Below are 23,887 nucleotides of genomic sequence, written 5' to 3'. Positions count from 1 at the left end.
CCCATCAGCCCCAGCTAGAATGGCCAATGGTCAGGGATGGTGATTGTTGTAGTCCAACAAAATTTGGAAGACACCAGATTGAGGAAGGATATGCTGCTTCTTAGGCAGACCTCACAAAGTGCTTTACGTGAAATTATTATTAAAACATTAAGCAGCACTAGGAGATAGACACACACACACACACAAACTGGGCAAACAACTCATTGTCTTGGAATAAGCTGTTTCTGCTTCTGCTCTTTTGTTTTAGGGCGAGATGGTTCTTCAGAAGCCACTCTGGTGGCAATTGGGAGACAGAGCAACATTGTCATACAATGACTTAAGCAGCATATTATGGACTTTGGCCAAGTTTACAGAATCAAAGAACTATGTCTGCTTCTTTCCATTATTTGTATTCCGTGTGGACGAGTTCCCCTTTTTCTGAGAAGATTTTCTTAGGCAGTTGCTTGTTTATCTGAAATAAATGTTCACCACCTTCCCACAAAATTGCACTGGTTTGTCCCACACACTATGGTCTGGCTTACACATGTAGCAGACGATGATGGTAGAATCCTAAAATGGGACACTGGATTATACCAAACTGCAGATGGGAGGGGATGATAACTATTTTTGTATGCTCTCCCATGCAAATAAAGTAGCACATTGGGAGGGTGTGTGGGGATTCTCTCCCAGTCCACTCCCTGATGTGTTCACTTTGTGTTTGCAGGAAGATTTCTTTCCCACATAGGGGAAGCATTCAGATATGTGATGCCTCCACTTCAGTCCAAAATGATGCGGCATATTCTTAAACCTCAGGAGTCTTGCTGCATGAACAGACGAGAGTTATCTTAGACAATTAAGTAAGATTGTTGGGTAAAACACTGATCAGGCCACAACATGAGCAATACTTGCAGAACCAGTCTTGAACCCAGCAAAGATGCAAGAGTAAAGATGTCAAGGCTCAAGGAAAAAAAGGAAAACTTCAGGAAAAAAACCCTTTTTAGTTCTCCCCCTTAATTTTTTCAGAAACCCCACCACAGAAAACCTTTTCCACCCAAACCTTCCAAGCAAGAGGGTTAAGGGGTTTCAGGGTTCATGTTGCATTTGCTGGTTTTTCTCCTTGCTCCACATCTCCCTGTCTGGACTGATTCCTGTCTGTTCTTGTCCTTATACTGATTTCCTGAAAACTCATTGTCTGTGAAACAAACTTAGATTTTGCTCATTCTTCTCACTCCTGTTCCTACTACCTTTTTTTTTTTTTGATCCTACAAATCTCACCTAAGCATCACCTGTTTTGCCAGCCCTGCTGCCTCTTCCCCTTCACAGCCACTTGGGCCCAACCTACCAGCCATCACCAAATGCTGACCTCAGCCTGCCTCTCAGTTTGCAACCTGTTTCAACCTCTTGAACTAGACCAGGAGTGGGGAACCTCCGCCGACAACCTGTCAAGTTTATTATTTATTCATTTATTTTATTTATATCCTGCCCTTCCTTCCAGTAGGAGCCCAGGGTGGCAAACAAAAACACTAAAAAAACCTTCTAAAACATCATAAAAACAGACTTTAAAATATAAAAAAAACAAAACATTTTTAAAAACATATTGAAACAAAACGTGTTTGAAAACATTTTTTGTAAAGCTTTAAAAGATCTTAAAAAGCAATTCCAACACAGATGCAGATTGGGATAAGTTTGGCCTGTGAGACCAATTCTAATAAGGATCTGGCGTGTGGTGCCAAAAAGGTTCCCCACCCATGATCTAGACCAAGGATGGGAAACCTGTGGCCCTCCAGATGTTGTTGGATTCCAACTGCCATCAGCCTCAGTCAGCATGGTCAATGATAGGAGATGATGACAGCTGTAGTCCAACAACAGCTGGAGAGTTCTACCCCTGCTTATTGGAAGGACTTGACCTATACAGGCAAGTAGGGCTGGAAGAGGAATTCATTGGCCTGCTTTATGCAGTGGACCGACCTGATCCAACACTCCTGAACTTACTTGTGGATAGGAATGCAGCTCTCAGCTGGATTATGCACTTGTCCAGATTTTGATATAACATGCACACACACACACAACATACAAATGCATACAAGATGTGCATTTTATGGGCAAATGCAATGATAAACGTTGGAAAATGTACATGTTATGCAAACAAAACCCCTGCATATTTTATGTTAAAATTGTATACAAAATGCATAAATGCGGACTTTCCATGCATTCTTTAAAAAAACAAACACTACACAAAATGGAATAGAATGGACCTATGGTTGACTGCCAGTGAAATTGAAAGGGGGTGGATTTGGGCTGCTACACATTAGATTTTGTATCTTCTCAGCAGGAAGGGCTAAAAAAGCTTCCTGTTCAGGCTGAGATTTGGCTTGGGCAAGATCAGTCTATCCTGCTCTGCCTCTTGGCTCATTTCTGGTTCTGATTCCTGGCTCTGACTCCTTTCTTGGCTCCCAGCTCCTGTTCATACGGCTCAGCTTTTGACAGAAACACATTAAAACAAAAACAGAAGTGGCAGATGTGTCACCTCTAATCCAGATACACAACCATACATACTGATTGTGTAAAAGCATCCTTCAAGGAAAGCTTGAGGGAAATAAACATCAAATTCTTACCAGCCTGTAGTTTGGTAATGCACATTTCTGTTTTTTTGGATGTCTTCTTTGCATTCATATATTCTTTGCGAATAACGTATCCCCTGTAAGCTAAAGAGAGACGGTGAAAGCTTTGTAAGCAGTTACAATACTTTTGCTAGACTATTGTTGCATGCTCTGTGTATGTGTGTGTGTGTAAAATAAGAAAAGGCATAACTTTGGAATAAGGAATATAGATGAGTTATTATTCCAAGCTCATGACAAGGAAACACAAATTGGATCATTATAAAGGAAAATATAGTTTTCCACACTTGAAACCAGTCTTCTCCAACCTGGTGCCCTCCAGATGTTGTTGGACTACAACCCCCATCAACCCTGGCTGGGCTGATGGAAGTTGTAGTCCAACATCTGGAGGGCACCAGGTTGGGGAATGCTGCTTTAAATTCAGAACCAAGCTATTAATATCATTCTGCTGGCACAAGGCCCATCCAGTTTTAACAGGGAACAAATCGGAAGTGTGCTTAATCGATCAAATTGCCATTCATCATATTAAAAGGGTGAAAGCATTAACCCCCAAAAGGGAAGATTCTCCATCTGTTGTGTAAAGTTCATCTGGTGGTTGCTCAGCTGACGGTCTTATCACTTGCAGCGTTCGTATTTTACATTTATTTTGTAGCACTGCCATAGATCTCTCTTAGTACAAGGCCAATAGTCAAAATATTAGACATTCTTCCGTTGGAAATTCTGTCTTTTAAAAAGAATATAACAGCTTCAACCATAATAAAAACGTAAGTGACATAAGGAATGAATATTTTAAGAGGCAGGTGTCAGATACAGATCCTGCGCAGTTGAGGTTGGGAGAGGAAAAGGCAGTGGAGGGGACAGCCTAGATGCTTTTGCCACTAAGCAGATTATTGTACTGGTGACTTGGAAGTTTTCAAAGGGGTTGAGAGTATCGCCTTGGATTCTCTGACCTATTGGTGGAAAGAGATGTCCTTGGCAAGGTCAGCTTATCTTTCAATAATCCACAGGGAAGAGCTGTAGCTCAGTGGCAGGGCATCTCCCTTGCATGCAGAAGCAGGGCGTCTTAGGGGTGGACAAGCTGGGGGGTTCCCTGAGGTGCTGAGCTGGGGGGGGATGCGCCAAGCTGAGCTCAGTGATTGTCTGCAGTGAACTAGAGTGGCAAATTCAACCGCAATTCATAGTCTGAACTAGTATGGAGCCCTGGTATCTCTGGGTAGGGCTGGAAAAGGCTGCTGCTGGGAATCCTAGAGAGCTGCTGCCTGTCAGTGCAGGCAACACTAATCTAGATGGATCAATGGTCTGACTCGGTATAAGGCAGCTGAATCTTTGCCAGTTATTTCCCAGGCAATCAGGTCAAGATGCTTGGCTCCCGACACAAACTCTGCATTATTGATTTATTTATGTCAAAATGTAAATTCTGCCCACTCAAGGCAGCTAACAATATCATAAAACAAGGTGAGAAAAAAAGATAAAATATAAAACAATAAACCAATCATAGCAGAAGCATCTGCTGTTTTACATCTATCTGATTTTACATGTATGCAGGCACAAATATTTGCACATAATTATGCCTATTAAGGCGAACTATTACCTGATTGTATTTTAATTGCACTTTCTTCCCTGTTCTCCTTTAGCTTTCTGTATCTCTTTGAACCAAGCCACCCTCTGACGTATGCTTGAATCAAAACAATCCTGTTAATTGTCTCCTTTTGCATTAAGTTCAGCTGCTCTACATGATAGTATTTGAGAAATACCTATTAAAAAAGAGGAGAAAAAACCCTACATGTTACAGACTGATGACTCCTTCCTTCAAGAGGTGACATCCCCAAAGTTGGACACTCCAGAGTTCTAAAAAACAAGTTGAAGTTCTGCCTTAATGATGTCTATTTGTCCTTGAGGAATATATTTCCCCATCTCTCTAGCAATCCTGGACTGATTAGACCAGGGAAACTACTGAGGAACACAAGAACTTTTGATTCCAAGGTGGCTTAAATGCCTGTGAACTTGCAGGCCACATTGAAACTGACATCTTTTTCTTATCTAAAGTACTCTATTCATGTAGACGCAAAGTACTTCACCTCTCCTAGGATCTGACTGTAATGATGGAACAAGTGGAAACTCTGGTATTGTCTATTTTTGGAAGGTATATAGTTGCATCTAATATTAGAGGTGGAGCTGAGGTCAAAGGAACTGGGCTTCAGTTACTGCTTCAACTTCCAACATTATGCTTGACTTTGGAGAGGACAACTCTTGGCTTATCTACCCTTTACCCACTCACTTGCCCAAAGGTAAAGAACGAGAGTATAAGGTGACAGTTTATGGAGTGCAGTGCACCTAGGCATTCACATGACTGCTAAGAGCAATATGCCTAGTGTAAGCGCATCTGTATTCCTCAACAGGAGACCGGAAGAAAATAAGCACTTTGGTTATTTCCTGCAATGCCATACCTTAACAGGCCCTAATGGAATTAAGAGAGATCTGTCTTCATTACAACCCCTCTTTTCTGCAGCCCATATGATTATAGTGAGAAAACACCATGGTGGCAGTTTTGGTAGTATTGTGGGTGAGACAAGGAAAGATCCATGAGATGCAGAAGGAGCTTTTGGGGCCATTTTGCCCTTAGATCTCCAGCCAAAGGAAGATGTAGCCAACCTTATTCAAATGTGTGTTAGCAGACAGCATATTGTGACAAATAATTCTTTTTTCCCACACCCATCAATACATTTGTTTATCCTGCTCATTTCAATGTGACCTGAGCAGGGAGATGTCCCTGGTAGATTGTGTCCAATGTGAGAAAATACTACCTTAGTTTTCCCAAGAATCCAGTTGTCAAGCTGGGCTTTTTCCAAAATGGCAGCACAAGTTTCAGGGCTAACAGGGGGCTTGTTACTTGATTTGTAACAAAGGAGATAGTATCTAAGAGGCAGAGAGAGAAAAAAACCCTGAATTCTTTAATATTGCATTTACAAAAGACATTTGTGGTCGATCAGTTTAACTTTTATTTGATATTTTTGTACAAACTGAAGTGTAGGACTGTCACAATACCTGTGAATTTGCACACATAACATTTAGAAACCAAGCTGAACTGAACGCATACATGTATACAAAAGCAGCTGAGATAAAAAAAATTATTGAAAAGCATCAGATCTCTAGTTATTATTTATATATATTTAACCAATGTTTATGCCACATTTCTTTTAGAATCATAAAACAGTTCACATTATGTGTGTATTTGAATTGATCCACACATTCAGAAAAACCATTTGGTACAGCCCTATCGCTACCACACCATTTTGGAATGTCAGTGGGGAATGCCATGTTTGAATGCTCCCCAACGAAAACAAAACAAAACAAGTGTATATAGAAAATTAAACACACCAGAGAAAAGGCCAGGCAACAAACCTTCCTAATGAACTGATTTTGCACACATGTTTTCAGTGTGGCAGAGCATTCAAACAGATGTTGCGTCAGCCCCGGGCTGGGTATATGCACTTTTCAGAATATACAGATTGATGATTTACTCCAAGATATGCCAACATAAAATGCCCCCAACATGTTCTTAAGTCAAATGACTCTTCAACGGTTACCTTAACAACTAAAAAAATACATGCAACAGAATAAGACATTTTAAGAATAACAGAACTGGTCTGCAGTTTAATGATATTAGATTACATTTATTGTTTTAGGTGCTCTTAATTTACTGTACTGGAGTTGTTGTTTTCTTTAAACTGAATTTGTTGTACCCAGGCCTCAGACTGTATGAGGAATACCAGTTCTGTAAGCAGTGTCATCTCCACTTTTTCAGAAGCTTTCTCAGCCTCAGGAGCTGATACACACATGCTTGTAAACTGCTTGATGACTAAAACATCAAGTGATAACTTGCATGTTTAGATAAACCACTGCAGATAAAGTATCATAGACAGAACTTTTGTATTACTTTGCATCACCTAAAGTGCAATACTTTTCAGTAGAGACAGTTCCCGCTTTTAGCTGGCAGTCATTAGATGTACATTAATCTAGTGTACAAAAATGGTGTGAACCGGAATCTGGTCTGATACTAAAACTTCTCTTTTGGACCCAACCTACCAAGACAACATTTGTAAAGGACATACCGCTCTATGAAGTTAGCAAAGAGAATACGATGAGAATAGCCTTGCCTCCGGATCCGTGCCGTTTCCAGAATCCCAGTGTAGCGTAGTTGTACCAATACCTTTTCTCTGTCATACTTGTTTGCCTGTCGATCGTTGTTTGGCTTAATGCAGCGAACAAAGTGAGGCTGGCCAACCACCATTTTAGATAATAAATCCATTAGTGAGTACTGAAAAGGAAATATGGGAAGAAACATTTGGAACTCTTTTCATATATTACCTTTCTTGTGAGTTACCAAGAGCTTTGTAAAACTGGTATTATTTGAAATCTACTTGAATTTTTTCTTGTACTGAATTAACAAGGCGATTGGCCTGCCTGTGGTTTCCGTAGGCAATTATACAGCACACAGTATTTGTAGGTTCTGTTTAGTGCATCCGATGTAAAATGTGTGCAGAGAATTCACATATAGAAAGTAGGAACTAGTACAGTTGCATTGTTCTCATGCTGAAAACAGTAACCTTCTATGTCACAGGCACATAATTTCATAACTGATTATTGCCTTCAGCTGCAGTTTTATGGCTAATTCTAGACTCCAGCAGCAAGGTTTGCTGCCCCAGTGGTTGAAGGTGCAGGATATAAATTTATTAAGCATATTAAATAAATAATACTTCTTCAAATAGGTAGTTTATGAGCTTGGGATTATTCCACACCCATTGAGCATATTCATTGTCTTGACATTTTCAACAGACCAATACATTTGTAAATCATAGGATTGCTTTATATACTGAACTTGCTTCTAGAATAAACACTGTAATTTTATAGAATCATAGAGTTGGAAGAGGCCTATAAGGCCATCGAGTTCAACCCCCTGCTCAATGCAGGAATCCAAATTAAAGCATACCTGACAGGTGGCTGTCCAGCTGCCTCTTGAATGCCTCTAGCATTGGAGAGCCCACCACCTCCCGAGGTAATTGGTTCCATTGTTGAATTGCTTTAACAGTTAGGAAGTTTTTCCTGATGTCCAGCTGAAATATGGCTGCCTATAACTTGAGCCCATTATTCCGTGTCCTGCACTCTGGGACAATCGAGAAGAGATCCTGGCTCTCCTCCGTGTGGCTCTCCACTGTGTTGAACAGTGCTATCATATCTTCCTTTAGTCTCCTCTTCTCAAGGCTAAACATGCCCAGTTCTTTCAGTCTCTCCTCATAGGGCTTTGTTTCCAGTCACCTGATCATCCTCGTTGCCCTCCTCTGAACCTGTTCCAGTTTGTCTGCATCCTTCTTAAAGTGTGGTCTCCAGAACTGGACTCATTACTCAAGACGGGGAATAGAGGGAACCAATACTTCATATGATTTAGAAACTATACTTCTGTTAATGCAGCCTAAAATAGCATTTGCCTTTTTTGCAGCCACATCACACTGTTGGATCATATTCAGCTTGTGATCAACAACAATCCCAAGATCCTTGTCGCATGAAGTATTGCTGAGCCAAGTACCCCCCATCTTATAACTGTGCATTTGGTTTCTTTTTCCTAGGTGTAGGGCCTTGATAAGCTGGAGCACTGAGCAGAAAACAACAGAATGAAATTTAACAGGGATAAGTGCAAAGTTCTACACCTAGGAAAAAGAATTTTGAATTTTGTTTCTGTATTCCAAGGTATTAGCTACTCCTCCCAATTCTGTATCATCTGCAAATTTGACAAGTGTTACCTGCACCTCCCCATCCAAGTCATTAATAAAAATGAGAGAAGTTGAATGGAGAAGTGCAAGGCAATTGTTTTAATATTTATTTGTTAAGTATGCATTTGTATTGTGGCTTTATTGTATATTTTTATAATATTAGTTGTTTTATCTTCTGTACACTGCTTTGAGATTTGTATATATATTAAGCAGTATAGAAATGGCTTAAATAAATAAATAAATAAATGTTGAAGAGCACTGGACCCAGGTGTGAGCCCTGCGGTACCCCACTCATCTCCCCCCATTTTGAGATTTGTAATCATTAATGTTGTAAATGGCTATTAAGATTCTTAATACTGGACTGGAAGCAGTCCCTGTAGTTTATAATTTACCTTTCGGTAGGAATACTTGTGTTATCTTCACACTGTCACTTCCAAATAATAGTTCTTGGCTGCATACTCCCGTGCCCAAAGTCATATATGAACCATGCTATCGCCTTTAGTACTCAGTTTTATTAATGCTATTTAGTAGTGGCCTATGGCTTAAAACAAACACTGAAAAAGCTGCATGCAGCTGCCTGTTGCATGCTCTCTGTCAGTTCTGCAGCCTGTATGGCCAAGATGGGTGACGTAATTGTCTGTTGGCAAGAAATTGTTAATGGAAGCTGTGGCATAAAATGATGTTCTGACAGGTGTTCTGCAGAGTGGCTCTAATGCTGATTCTTATTCAAAGCAAAACGGCTAATTATGTGAGCATCAGGGCAACTCAAAGGAAAATAACAGCAATAATGTAATAGTGCATTATTGAAATGTAAATTCAAAAAGCATCTTATGCTCTCCTTGAATGCACAATTACAATTTGGGTAAATACCACATAATTATAATATTATCAGTGACATAATAATGAAGCCCAACCAATGTGGACAAAATGGCTGTTAATGTTTGGCAGGGACTCTTGCAAGTGCTGCTGTGAACATGAAACATGCTATCAAAATATAGCTGAGCTCCTTCTCCGACTTATTCTGTCCTTATGGATTTCTGCCATTCATATAAAGCAGGTGCTGTTCACCAATAACATCAACTACAGTACATTGTATTTTGCTTGGGGCAAAATATTTCTGACTCCCAATTGGCTAAGCTGGTATAGTGGCATAGCACGGTCAGTTGTTCAGGGATCTAAACAGTTTCAGTCAAGTTTATGCGAGGGAAGGGAAAGTTGTTAGCTTCTCACACAGGGTATGGTAGCCATGGGAAAATAGCTTAAAAACCTGCCTGTGCTTTTCTCCTTGTTTAGAAGGTTTATTTGGTATTTCAAACACAGAAACTCCTAAACCTTCCAACAGCAGAGAGAAAAGCCTTAGCTCAGAGAGGCCTGGCAGAAGGCCCTAATTTCTGGAATCTCCAGTTAAAATACCTCAGGGAGCAAGGCCAGGAAAGATCTCTGCCAGAGGAGACAATGCTGGGCTAGATGGACCGATAGTCTGACTCAGTATAAGGCAGCTTTTTAAGTTCGCACGTGGAGTCAGCAAATGGCATGGTCAGGTAAATTCCAGGCACTGTATCTCTGGGCCCTGCCCTTAACATACAGAATGATGTGCAGAGGCATTCTGGGAAAATGATGGTGACAGCAGCAGATGCTGCAGCCACCTCACATCAGGTCTCCCTTTTTAGTGCCAGAATGAGGGTGTACTGGGTAGCTAGAGTTGTGCTGCTTGCCACACAAGGCTAGTAGGACTAGCAGCTGAATCTTACTTCAGCACTGGTAATGGGCCAACATCACCTCACTCCAGCTACAAAGGCAGCAAATGATGAAGGGGCCAGATGCTATCTTGCTGCTAGTCCAGAAAGATCTGCTGCTTAGGAGGTCTATAGGCTATTGGGGTGGAATGTTTTTTAGGAGTTCTTTTAGGGGTGAAGATTTAATTTTAGAGATTTTGTTGCTGTTGGGACTATGGCTTTGTTTTTTTATTATCAGAAATTATTATTATGAAGTGGGGATTGCTGAATTTTATTGCATATTTATTGAGATGTTTTCATTAGATTCCTGTTTGACGATTTATATTTTGTTTTATTGTTGTAACCATTAGAATGAAACATGTAGTTTTTTTGTTGTCGTAAGCCGCCTTGAGCATGGCTTAGCTATGGAAAGATGGCATACAAATAAATGATGATGATGGTGATGATAATGAACATCCTCTATCACCCAAGGGGGAGCAAGCTGGCTAGTTTAGAAGACACACGTCGGGCCACACAGCATGTACAGCTGGGTCTTCCAACACTTCTCCATCACTACCAGCCTCCCACCATCTGCTGCCTGTGGCAGCTGCCTCACTCAACCTAATGGTAGAACTGGCCCTGTTGCCACAGGCCCCCATCCTCTGCTAAGCTAACTTGCAGGACGATAAGGGGAGCACTTGGGAGAGATCCCTAGGGGGCATGCTGGCCATATATGTTCACACGGGAGAGAAAAATGGAAGAGCTGGAAGAGATATCCTTAAGTTTAAACACCTGGGAAATGGCAAGGCATCAGTTTTAGTAACTTAAACTAGGGTATCCTGTTTTTCCTCACGGGGGAACCTGTGGCCCTCCAGATGTTATACTACGTGCTGGCTAAGCCTGATGAGTATTGGAATCCCACAACATCTGGGGTCCAGAGGTTTCCTATCCTTGCTTTAGATGTTCTATAATAAGTCTAAAAGCTTTCAAACTTTAAATGAAATATCTCATCCCTATCAGTAAACAGAACTGTTGCATTTATAGGAATGGGTTTGGAAATCAGTTGCCTGATTATTGTGCAAGTCATATATATTAGGAACGACAACAGCAACAAAGAGAAAGCTTACTCTGAAATATGAAGCAACTGTCTGTGTTTTCATATTGGTTGTTTCCCTTGGATGATGCATGGAATCCTCTGGCTCACTCTATAAGTATCAAGAAAGAAAATGGCATCTCTTATCTGTCAGTGTCTGAAGCTAATGGCACCCATTCAACAAAATATCCTTTTAAAGAAGGGACATAAAAACAACAATAAGCTGTAGATGCTATTGAGCAATCACTAGGCAAGTCTGAGATTATTACCCTATTTACATTACAATTCTTTGTCACACTGAACACACATGCACATACTGAACACAGTTTGATAACTGAACATACAGGTATCTGTTATAAATGACATTTTAAGGAAAAATGGTTTGTCTAGATTTCTTTCTTCTTTTAAGAGCAGGGTTTTAACATCCTGCAAAATCATCATCATCAGTGGGGTTCTGCTTTGCTTTTTATAAAAAACAAGGTGCTGGTACTCATATCTTGATAAAAGTGCCGTGGGTGCCAACACAATATAGGTTGCTATGGGCAAAAAAAGAGGTCACAGTACTCAGTACAATAGAGTACCATCACAAAAAAGCAACAACAACAACAACAACAACCCTGTTATTATGGTTATTTTCAGCAGGGCATGATTAGTTCTACAGTTAGAACCTTGGCATGTTCTCTTTATAAACTAACATACCAATCTAGAACACATTTACTTGGAATTAAGACTTGGTGAATTCAACAGAACATACTTACAAGTAAGCATGCTTAGGGATGAGTATTAAAGACAGTGACTGTGGAGAGTTAATTTAGCCTTCCCTGAAGTAGTTATAAAACTATAGTCAGATAGAAGGGAAATGTAGTTTATTTTTACCTCACAGAAGGAATACGAATTGCACAACACAAAGATATCCAGCTAAATAGAAAAGAAAATAGGAGAGAGAGAGAGAGAGGGAGAGAAACCAAGGAAGGGGTTACTTGCTTACTTTTTTTCCTTTTAGTAGTAACAACAATATTGCCTTTCTCTACTTCAACATGTGGGTTAGGCAGCTGCCCATGGAGTTTCCTTACCTTAGTGTGGCTAATTGATTTCTGTGGAGTCCATGTCTTGTAGTTTATTGCACTCTTGCTCTTAGTATGTGCCAAGTTACCTAAGAGAAGAAACCACCTTACCAAAGAGGTCCACCCTCTATATATTAGGCCAGAGATGAGCAGAACAGAAGTACAGTGGCAAATTCAGAAGTGCAGAGTCCCTTCGTGAGAGTCACACCATGCCCCCTGAAAGCTATACCCCCTTTTCCATTTCCCCTCATCTCCCTTGCTCTCTGTGTCATCTCTGAGACCACACTCCACTACAACAGATGTCCTAGGAGCCAATCAGCATGAAAGGGCAGGTTGTGTGTTAGCTACTGAGAACAGTCTTCTCAGTGGCTAACTCACCTCCTTTCACTTTTATTGGCTTCAGTCAGCACAAATGGACAAGGATGCTTCTCAGTAGCTAACATGCTCCCTTTCATAGTGATTGGCTGCTACATATGGACCTGCCTGGGACTCTGCTCCCCAAAAGTAGGGGGTCTGTGACCTCCCGCTACCCTGGATGATTGCACCCCCGATGCTGAAGGTAGATTGGAATCTACTGGGAAAACTCGGTGATTTGCAATTGATTGGGAAGGATTTCTGACTCCTAATTGTTTAACAATAGCAATGATAAAATGGCTACCCCTGAAGTGAAGAAAGCTTGTGCAGAAGTGGCTCACTCAGTGTGGCAGGGCCACAACACCAGCTTCCCAGCATGGGTGTCAATGCCACCGACTGGGAGGGAGAGAGGCAAGGCAGCAGGGAGGTTGGCTGTCATGAGCCATGCAGGGAGGGGGCGGATAGACAAGGGCGAAACAGATGACGAGGACTTGGACAGGGAGCTTGGGGAGAGGGCAGGTCTTCAATGCCTGGCTCTCCTCTAGCCTCTCAGTACACGAGCCACCTGCCTCTCCAAGTTCCAGCCTCTCTCTCTTCCTCTGATGTTCTCTTCCTTTACCCTAAAGGCCTTTTCTCTCTTTTCCTTCCATCCAGCTATCTGCTTAAATCCATCTGCCCAGGTGTCGTTTTCCCTACTTCTGTCTGCTCTCCATAGCTATACTCTCATCTCTCCTTCTCCTACAACATGTAGTGATGGCCACCAACTTGGATGGCTTTTAAGGGGATTCATGGAGGATAAAGCTATCAATGGTTACTAGCTGTGATGGCTCCACTGTTGGAGGCAGGATGCTTCTGAAAACCAGTAACTGGGCATCACATGTGGAGAGAGTGCTGTAGCACTCAGGTCCTGTTTGTGGGCTCCCCAAAGACATCTGGCTGACCACTGTGAGGATGGGTCTTTGGCCTGATCCAGCAGGGCTCTTATTATCTTATCTTCTTTTCCTGCTCATCCTTTGTCCTTTGCTTGCCTCTTTCTGCTATCCTCTCTCTCTCCCTTTCTCTACCCTCTTTACGTCTTTTTCTCCTTCTTCTTGACTCATTCATTCCATCCTATGGTAACACCCCCCTCTATGGCTGTAATGTTACTGTAAACCGCCCAGAGAGCTTTGGCTATGGGGCGGTATCCAAATAAATAAATAAATAAATAAATAAAATGGCGGCTTACAGATTTGACATGCCTTTGATTATGTCATTTCCATGCCATCTGTCCTTCACTGCAGAAGTGGGCAGGAACTGTCACTATATCTGGCGGTGTAGCCAGGTCATTTTAGACCCTGGACTTAATAATCTTATGGAAGCTGAAAATAGTTTGTCGAAGCTGACAGAAAAAGAAATATTCTGAGCATGTGCAGTTTTGCATTTTTTACAGTGGAAGCTCATTATAATGTGGGGGTTGGGGGACAAATCATGCACCTGCATTATAGGGGTTCAGTGTTATAATGAAAACTGCGGTACCCCCTACAGTCAGTGTAGACCATACTCAGCTAGATGGACCAGTGGGTCTGACTCAGTGTAAGGTAGCTTCCTACAGTGGGACTCTCTGAAACACACAGGGCTGCAACAACAGAGGCACAGACGTTCTGCAGCAGAGTGATAAATGTGGGAAGAGTTCCCTGAGAGGAGAAAACATGCAATGTCTGCTTGTAGGAGATGCTCCTGGATGAGGGCAGCACCTCAGCCATGTGGCTTTCATTCTGCTATTCCCTTCCCCTGGCGCTCAATAATATGACAAATGCTTCCTTCCCTTTAGCACCATGGTAAGGTGGACGATGCTAGCCCAAAGATCAGTTCACAGGCAGATAGCCCAACACTCGATCCGACAAGCGTAGCATTAGTACTGTAGAAACATTACCTGTTTTTGTAAGAGGGTGGATTACCAGCTGCCTAGTCAAATAGTTTTCCGAGGATCGCAAGAGCAGTACAATATCAGCTGGCAAAGTGTCTCGGTTTTTGGCTAAGAACCCAGTTGCATTATAAAGAACCTGTTGTAAAAACAGTACAATAAGTTATACAACTATTTTCCTTAAGTTTACTGCTGATCAAATGCCTATACTTTCATGCATTAGGCCTAGTGACCCCCTTATTGAACCATGGTTTAGTGTGATGTGTGAACCTTGGCCAACAGCTTATTTATAGTTTGTTTACTGCCAACAAATCACAATCTGAAAATATGACTTGTTATCGGCTTATAAACTTAGGTTTGTTTTAACTATGGCTTGGTGTTATGTGTGAACCCAGAACCCTTCCTTAACCATGGTTTGTTTGACTTCCCACCTCAGACCAAACTACAACAGCACAAGGCAAGAGCAGTTGGAAAACAAAGCAAACATTGGAGAAACAAGCCCTGGGTAGTTTGTCTGTGAATCAACTTGTAATTAACTTATGATCTGTTAAACAAACCATGGTTTAGCATTATGTACTAAACAGGTCAGTAAATGCATGAGAGGTAAATGACAAAGGCCCTATATACAAACAACAGTACAGGCATAGGTATCTTTCTTGATATTGAACCCCAGGTTGGCCCAGGATTCTTGATCACAAAGAGCTGTACACACATAGAACCTCTTCTCATATACACTGAACGTGTAGCCTCAACTTAATGTATTGGAGGGAGGGGGAGAGTATTGTGCAAGACCCCAATTATATTTTGTTAAGTTGTTATGCAAACCATAAAATGAGCCTCAAGAATGCGGACCCCAACATGCAGTAAAAAAGGCCTTGTTTGATTATTGTGGAGCATCTATTTTTAATAATACAAATCTCACAAGACCTTGGACTTTTGTAATAGATTGCCATTAGTTTCCCCACTTTGCCAGAAAGTAAATAATAATATTTTATTTATTTACTTAAACACATTTATAAATTGCTTAATATTTCAAAAACAATATATTACAAACAATATATCATTAAAACATTAAAACCAAAAACCAACCTAAAACCAATAAAACAGCAGTATCAAAACATATACAAGCAATAAAAGTAAGAAACATCATGCTATATTACTAGAATCGTGTGATTTGATGGTGTTCTGTGAGCTGCCTTGAGAGGACTATGTCCTTATACACAACCTAAAGAGTGTCTAAAACAAGCAATTTTACCTTCCCTGCATAATGGTAAATCCCAAATGTCAAGTCTATTCTTTTTGGTCTCCAGAAATATTTTGATTTCAGGTTGTCTTCAAATTTTTCTGGAAGGGAAGCACACGTTTTTTCTTAATGTAATAACGTAAATGCCTTTTTTTCCTGCCTAGTTCAGATATGTGTTTTTTTTATGCCCATAGTTGCTTTTCTATCTGCAAATAAAAAAACATATATGTTATGCATCACATTTCACATGTGATTTTGGTTGGTTCTTGCAACTGAAGTAATACACATGGCTGTTGTCAGAGTTGCTCCATTCCTCCCTTTAGGTCTCAAGGATCTTCAGAACACCAGGGTGTCTTACCTTCAGAGACCTCCTGGTGAGCACTTACTTTATGAGCTTGGGACTCATGTCATGACTAGATTACATCCTGTTTTATTTACCTGCTGTACTGTTAAGCCCAGCCTATCAGTATCTGCCTCTCCCTTCTCCCTGTAACTCACCACTGAGACCTTCCCATATTTTCTTTTCTGAGTCAATGCTTGCCAGCTCTGTTTCTCCCAGTTCTCTCTTATTTTCTCCCTCTGTTCTCTCCCCTTTACTTTCTCCTTGTCCTTGATGCTTGCTTCCACTCCTCCCTATTTCTCCCTCTCTCTATCATGAGTCTCTCTTGCCTTTAGGATCTGTTGAGAGCGTGCAACCAGCCGCTCTTTTATCTACCAGCTCCTCATATGCATCAGCTTCTGCCATTTAACTGCCTCCCCCACTTCTGGTCTGTCCTGACTGGCTCCTAGTTTGACACAAGATTAAAGGAGCAGCTGGCCAATTGCCTCCCTACAGCCATCTGGTGACGGTGGAGCACAAGACAATTACCTGGAGGGTCTAAAATTACTTTGCTGCATGACCACATGTAAAAGGTCCCAGGTCCAGTCCCTGGCAACTCTGGTTAGGGGTGGGAAAGTCTCCTCTCTGAATTCCTGGAAAGCCTCTGCTAGTAACACCAGAGACAGGGATCCTCTAACCTGTGGGCCAAATTTTGCCCACCAGGACTTCCAGTGTGGCCTGTGAGGATGGCTTTCCCTAGCCACACCCATCTGTCACTCACCTGACATCAGGTGCTTCAAGGAACAACTGAGAGCCTTGCAGTGTGCTCAAGGTTCTTGTGTTGATATACAAAGTCCTGAGCAACTTAGGTCCAGGATACCTTAAGGACCACCTGAGCCCTTATATCTCAGCAGGATCCCTGAGATCATCTGGAGGAGTGCCGTTAGTTGTCCCCCATGTTACAGAGGCCTAAATGGTCTCAACCTAAGTTTGTGTCACCAGTCCTGGTTCTGGCAGAGATGTGGCAGGCATCCTTGGTTTTGGTTTTCAGGCATTTCTTGGAGACCTTTTTCTGTCAACAGGCCTATGCAACTGTTTAAAATGTTTTTGAGTAGCCAGTCATTTAAATAATTGTTCTGAATTGTTTTTAAATGTTTTCATGTTCTTGTATATCACCCTGATGTTTTGGGATAGGGCGGTGTATAAATAACTGTTCCTTTGCAAGCAAGGCTTGCATACAGTGAGGTGTATGCAAACCAGGTCTGGTTCCACTAAGTATCTCCAACTGGAAGCTGCTTAGTGGATCTGATGCCTGCCAAAAGCAGCATAGCTTACATCTGCCTAATTTAAACAGCACTGAATGCAAAGGAACCATTGGGAACGCACTCAAAGACTCCCAATGGGTGGCTTGCATTCAGGAGAAGGGCTGTTTTGCATGCAGAAGATTCCAGGCTCTTCATGGAATCTACAGGTAGGGCTGAGGATGTCCCCAGTCTGAAACACTGGACAGATGCTGCCAGTCAGTGTAGACACTACTGTGCAAGATGGACCAAAAATCTGATTCGGTTAAAGGAAGCTCCCCAAGTTTCTATGTTTAGCACTGTTTAAATTTAGTACCATATGCAAGCTGTGCTGTTTCCGGCTGGGACTCAATCCATACGACGTCATATGACATAGAGTTGGCCTTCTGGCTAAAACTGGTTCCCCAACCCTGGAACAGACGATACTGAACTAGTCTGTCTGATGGTGTCATTCAGTAAAAGGCAGCTTCTTAGGTTCCTACTTCCCAGAGGTAGAACCTATCAACTGCAGAAAGTGCCGCACCCTTGGAAACTGAATATTCTGACACTGAAAACATAAGCAAATACTCCTTAACATGAAATGTAACACCAGTGCACCTTTCAATGCAAGCTGCCAACAGCTTACCCACAAGAGTCTGATCGGTGGCGCGAGGAAACCGGCTTTCCTCATCAAGCAGGGACAATAATCCCATGGGTTTTTGCAGGAACATATCTAACAGGGGCCTGTTGTCTTCATATTCAATAACTCGTGCATCAACGCCTTCATACAGGTATTCATTCTGCAGCAGAGGACAAAATGTGCTTTGCTGAGCTGCTTTGTAAAGTACTTCATGTAAATGCAGATAAACATAAGTGCTTTGAGGACTGCTGTCAACATCCCTCAGAAATAAGTCTGCTGCAGCAAATCCTTCAGGTTCTGCTTTGGTTTGGATAAAACTAATGTCTCAATTTTCTCCCAAAGACATTTTCTTTATCCCAAATCTTCATGTTAAGTATTTTTAAAGTTACTGACATGATTCTGAGCATAAGATCAGTAAAATGTCTCTATGATCCTAAAATGCACCAGAACAAACATTCTTGTGTTGTGCTGATAAAACATTTCCCTAAAATATTCAGTCCTTGTGAAAAGTAGCCAGATTGACAGGATTGAAAACTGTTTTATATTCTCATTTATGAATTCCCAGCCAGCTACTGTAATTTTGTCACTGACATGAAATACTGTCAGAAAATGGTCAGCACCCAAGGACCTCCCTTGAATCTTGAATGACTCTTCATTCATTCTCTGGCTTCTCTGTCAAAATTACCAAAAGTGGTGTCAAGGAGAAGTACCTGCCTCTTAGAGAAAACAGCTGCCATCTTTGTTTTCTTTTTGGCACCTACTGAAGACCTTCCTCTTTCAACAAGCCTTTTAGGTAGAGACTTCATTCCAGCCTGCGTCTGTGTTGGAATTGCTTTTTAAGATGTTTTTAAAGCTTTTTTTAAAAGAAGTTGTGTTTTTATATATTTTAAAGTCTGTTTTTAAGATGTTTCAGAGTGTTTTTAGTGTTTTTGTTTGCCAACCTGGGCTCATACTGGGAGGAAGGGCAGGATATAAATTTAATATAAATAAATAAATATCCTGGGAACGGTAGTCTGTAAAGGGTGCTGAAAGTAGTAGACTCCCCTATCCCTCTCACAGAGCTATAATTCTCAGAGTGGACTAACAATCAATCCCTCTTCCTAGGTAACTCTAGGAATTATAGCTCTGTAAGAGGAATGGAAGGGTCTCCTAACAACTGTCAGCAACCTAAACAAACTACAGTTTCTTTGGGGGAAGCCATGACTGTTTAAAGCGGTGTGATCCTGCTTTAAATGTATATAGAGCAGATGGGGCATGAGGGACAGCTGGTGTAAGTGACTTGTGGTGGTCAGTGCCCCCCAAAACATGTCCACAGCAGCTGTGTTCAACAGGTTGTGACCAATCACTGCCATTTTGCACTCTGTCTAAGGAACCCACGAAAAAACCCAGATTGTGGATACCTGAAGACATCCCCTCCTGTGTGATCCCAGCCACCTCTGACCTCAGCTGGAAAATCTTTTATGTGTGTCGCCTGTACCTGAGGCACATTTGGTGAGAGGGTCTCCTCTGTGGCAGCACTCACATTGTGGCGGCATTCCTTCCCCTGGGAGATCTAGGTGGGTCCTCTCTTATTTTTTCACTGCACCCTTAAGGCTGTTTTTATTCTGGCAGGCATTTAATGTATAGGGCTAGCTTTTTTTTTTTTATCTCTTGTCTTGTTTCCCTGTAATTCCTTGTAAGCATAATTTGTATTTTTAACATTGTTTTTGGATTTTCCATGTACATGTAAAGGTGGGTGTCAAAGTTTACTTAAACCAACCGACTTCAGACTTCACAGGAGCTAAAAAAACCCACAGAATGGTGTATGAGAATGATGTATGGGGAACAGAAATCAGCCTCTTGAGTATCTCTTGTTTTTATTTTAATTATTATTATTTAATTATTTTTATTATTATTTTAAAAAGAACAAGTCTCTAGCCCCTATGTTGGCAAAGACAAGTCTGAAATCATAAAGAGATGGAAACCTCAGATCCCAATAGCCTAAGGGCAGGATTTCAGGGCCTTACTCTTCCCCAGGCACCACAAAACTGGACTATATAATGCAGAATAGAAAACTGGAAGAAGTAATGCAAAAGAAGATAAATTGCACAAATCTGTACATTTATTCAGTTTCCATCGATGCACTTCTATTGACACAGAATTTGGGATTATCTTGGTACAGAAGTTCACTTTTTTTCAGGGTGCAGCGTGCACACGCTTCGTCACAACCCAGACTGAAAGAAGAATGTGTCTAATGAGTTGTCACCCAGGGCTCGGGGGAAAATAGTAGCTGTGGCCCCACATCTCACTTTCCATGAAAACAAACAAGCACCATTCCAGCGACTGCTGAACTAGGGCTAGCTTTAAATTTAACATTCAAACTTCCTTCAGCATTATCATTCCCTTAAGCAACATTCAGCTCTAGTTCTGAGTAAGATAGATGGAATATCATTACTATAATGCTGCGAAGAAGACTATTTCTCCAATGTAAATGTCAATTCCCCCCAAATGAAGGACTGAGTTGATGATAGGATGTATTAATCTTCGACTATGCCTTATGACGCATCAACCTTTCACCATATTCACATGTTGGTGAGGGGGCCGTAGAGGGATACAGAGAGGGCTGTCATGGTTAGTGGGGTGGTGGTGCTGACCTGACCTCCCATCACCAGGGCTGCTGCAGCAGCTTACCAGGAAGGAGGGGGAGGGAGGACCAAGGTGGCGGCAAGTTTGGCATGGTGCAAACACACAAGTGGAACCAATCCAGTGCTCCTGACAGTGCATTTGTGTCAACGTTGCCAACCACCCTCTTAAGCCATAGCGATGCCAGTGACATCAGGTCAGGTAAGTACCACCACCACACCAACGGCTACTAAGAGAAGGCCTGTTGCTTGACACAGCCACTGCATACACAGGGGATTTCAGGAATCTCCAGTTGAAGGATCTTGGGTAGTTAGACAGGAAAAAAAACCCTGGAAACAACTCAGCAGAGTTAGACCAATGGTCCATTCTGTTCAATACTGTCTATATAGCAGCACTGGACTGGAAGAACCATTGGTCTAACTCTGCACAAGCAGCTTCTTATATCAATACAACAGAGAGGTCAAATGGAAAGGCCAATTTCACTGGGGATACAAATTACACTGTTATTTTCTCAGTTGTGGCAAAGGAGAGGTTCTGTGGGTAGTCGATTTGTCTGTTTAGAAAGATGGCGTTCAGCCTCTTCTAGATGGGATTGCACTTCCCCTAAAGGATCAAGTTTATCACTGGAGTGGTATGCCTAGAACCAGCTTTGTCAGTAGAAACCTAGATGGTCTTGGAACATCTAGGACTGACTACTGTAATGCACTGTATTTGGGACTGCCATTGAAGTACATGCTGATTTTTTCATTATATTTTACCTATGTAATTTATCTTGTTTTTATGTAAATCTCTTTGGAAGCTTTGCTGAAGGATGGGTGGTATACAAATCTTTTCCACTAAATTAATGCAAATACATAATCAGTTGCCATGGCCACCCTGATCTGTCAGGTTAGCTTTATACACACAGATCAGTTATATTAAGTGACCAACACAAAAGCAGCTACAGCGAACAGTTTGCATCTGAACCATTCAGGTTGATATTCCCGTTCTCTTGGTTTTAATGATATGCATTATATGGGCTAAGAGCATCTTAGAAAAATTACGTTCAGCCTCTCAAGCCAAAGACACATTAAGCAGTGAAGCAGCCATCTGGAAACCACTTTTTCACACTGCAGTTAGAGGAGTTATTTTAGATTATAGTATATTCTGAGGGGACAAACCTAGTTATTATCTTAGGCAGCATTATAAAAATTCGTTCTTCCAGGCAAAAACTGTTTTTTCCTCACCTACCCTTGTAAGTATGAAATTGGGAGGAGATACCAGGCTTGTTTTTACTAAGCCACCTTGAAAATGCCAGGATGTATGCTATGATGCTGGGGGGGGAGAGAACACTTTGCCTTCTGCTTCCATTATAAAAGGAGACTTCGGGGGAGCAGAAAAAGTACCCTCTATATGGCAATTAAGCTGCACTTTGGTTCAGGACAGATAGGCAGCCCTGAATCTGAGCCCTTCTACATCATATAGCATAATGGAGGCAGTGTTCAGATGCAAGAAGTTTTCAGGAGGGTGGGAAAGAAAGATGCAGAAGTGCCCTTTTCCTTCTCCTCTATCCCACAAAACCCTGCCAAGCTGTCAAAGGCTCCTGATTCAGGCTAACTGGTGCTCTGAACAGGAGCACTCCTGTTAGGGTGCAACATTCTGCTGTGGGTACATCTCTACTAAGAGCTCCTCTGGTTCAATGTTCTTCAACCATGGGTCCCTAAATGTTGTTGGACTACAACACCCATCATCCTTGGCTATTGGCTAAGCTGGGATTTGTAGTTCAAGAATATTTGGGGACCCAAGTGCTCTAGATGACCTATGTATTGATCATTTATCCTGATTGGCTTGCACAAAGCTATGCAGAGGTTAGATTATATATGGTCTTTATTGAGCATTCATTCTGATTTGTTTGTGGGGAGGTTTTACTGTAATGAGTGTTCATCTTTCATTCAACCTGATTGGCTTGAGGGTTGTTTATATATCTTCCCATTTGTCATTTGTTCATTCCACACATTTCAGTGCATTTCAATACACTGTGACTTAGGCTCCAAATATCTGAGAGACTGCCTCCTTTCCTACAGACCCTCTCGGGTGTAAAGATCAGCAGAGGGGGTCTTCTTGGTAGTTCTCCCACTCTCAGAAGCTGGAGGGCTGGGAGAGGGCATTCTTTGTGGCAGCCCCTAAGTTGTAGAATTCCCTCCACAAAGAGCTGTGCCTGGCACCTTCACTGTGCAGTTTTCAGCGAATGCTAAAGACGATCACTAGCTGAATATGAGGCAACAGTGCGATGTGGCTGCAAAAAAGGAAAATGCTATTTTAGGCTGCATTAACAGAAGTACAGTTTCCAAATTGCATGAAGCATTAATTCCTATTTGGCACTGGTTAGGCCTCATCTTCAGTACTGCATCCAGTTCTGGACATTTCATTTTAAGAAAGATGCAGACAAACTGGATCAGGTTCAGAGGAAGGCAACAAGGATGATAAAAGGACAAGAAACAAAGCCCTATGAGGAGAAACTGAAAGAACAGGGCCTTGAGAAGAGCCTTGAGAAGAGAAGACTGAGGGGAGATATGATAGCACTCTTCACCTACTTGAAAGGTTGTCATACAGAGGAAGGCCAGGATCTCATCTCAATTGTCCCAGAGTGCAGGACATGTTATAATGGGCTCAATTTACAAGAAGCCAGATTTCAGCTGAACATCAGGAAAAACTCCAACTCTACTACCCTATGATTCTACCCTGGCCTTTGGCACTTGAGATGTATTTTTTTCAGGACCCACCCTAATCTTGTGAATGTAATTTGTTTTAATTGTTTTTAATACTGAATTTGAAACTGCTGCAACCTGCCCTGGGACCTGTGGGTGAAGGACTGACGGTAACAACAACAACAACATTTCCCTGTCACTTTCCTACCTTCAAAAAGTCAATTTCTTTTTAAAAATGGATTTGTTGCAATAGGGCAACAGAGCACTTTAATGTGCTTTAACTATACAAACCTAAATGTTTGCGTTTTTAAGCATCAGGTAAAAACATTTTTATTCACCCAGGCCTTTGGAGTTCAACTTTCTGTTTGTTTTTAGTCATCTGGGAAAATGTTGGATCTTGTTTTTATGTATTTCATGAGTATTTTAGGATCTGCTCGTTTTTATTCTTGCTTTTCTATTGTAAGTTGTTTTGAGTTTCTTTTTGAAAAAAAAATCCTCACGTGACTAAGAAATATAAATAATAAATATAAATAGGTAAATTTCCCAGCATATGCTTGAATGCCTCCCGTAAAATACTGACAGTCTGGGGACATCCTAATAAA

The 23,887-nt window shown here is 41.5% G+C and overlaps 1 protein-coding gene across 8 annotated transcripts in view; it reads right to left on the bottom strand.

Annotated features, from left to right (window-relative positions):
• The window catches only part of MYO3A (myosin IIIA), a 149,283-nt gene that overhangs the window by 26,284 nt on the left and 99,112 nt on the right, over window positions 1-23,887 (bottom strand). For 6 of the 8 annotated variants that reach the window (XM_061586685.1, XM_061586688.1, XM_061586686.1 and 3 more), the window contains 10 exons: window positions 17,983-18,136; window positions 15,750-15,838; window positions 14,504-14,633; window positions 12,247-12,326; window positions 12,050-12,091; window positions 11,208-11,285; window positions 6,710-6,915; window positions 5,402-5,513; window positions 4,189-4,351; window positions 2,595-2,684 (listed from right to left, as the gene is read on the bottom strand). In XM_061586685.1, coding sequence (XP_061442669.1) covers window positions 2,595-2,684; window positions 4,189-4,351; window positions 5,402-5,513; window positions 6,710-6,915; window positions 11,208-11,285; window positions 12,050-12,091; window positions 12,247-12,326; window positions 14,504-14,633; window positions 15,750-15,838; window positions 17,983-18,136 — 1,144 coding nt within the window. Of the gene's footprint in view, window positions 1-2,594; window positions 2,685-4,188; window positions 4,352-5,401; window positions 5,514-6,709; window positions 6,916-11,207; window positions 11,286-12,049; window positions 12,092-12,246; window positions 12,327-14,503; window positions 14,634-15,749; window positions 15,839-17,982; window positions 18,137-23,887 lie in introns of those variants that run through there. The other 2 variants (XM_061586689.1, XR_009758121.1) reach the window with 2 other exon arrangements.

The sequence above is a fragment of the Rhineura floridana genome, chromosome 10 (assembly GCF_030035675.1).
Source record: "Rhineura floridana isolate rRhiFlo1 chromosome 10, rRhiFlo1.hap2, whole genome shotgun sequence".
Classification (NCBI taxonomy): Eukaryota; Metazoa; Chordata; class Lepidosauria; order Squamata; family Rhineuridae; genus Rhineura; species Rhineura floridana.
This window is presented reverse-complemented; position numbering and strand designations above follow the sequence as displayed.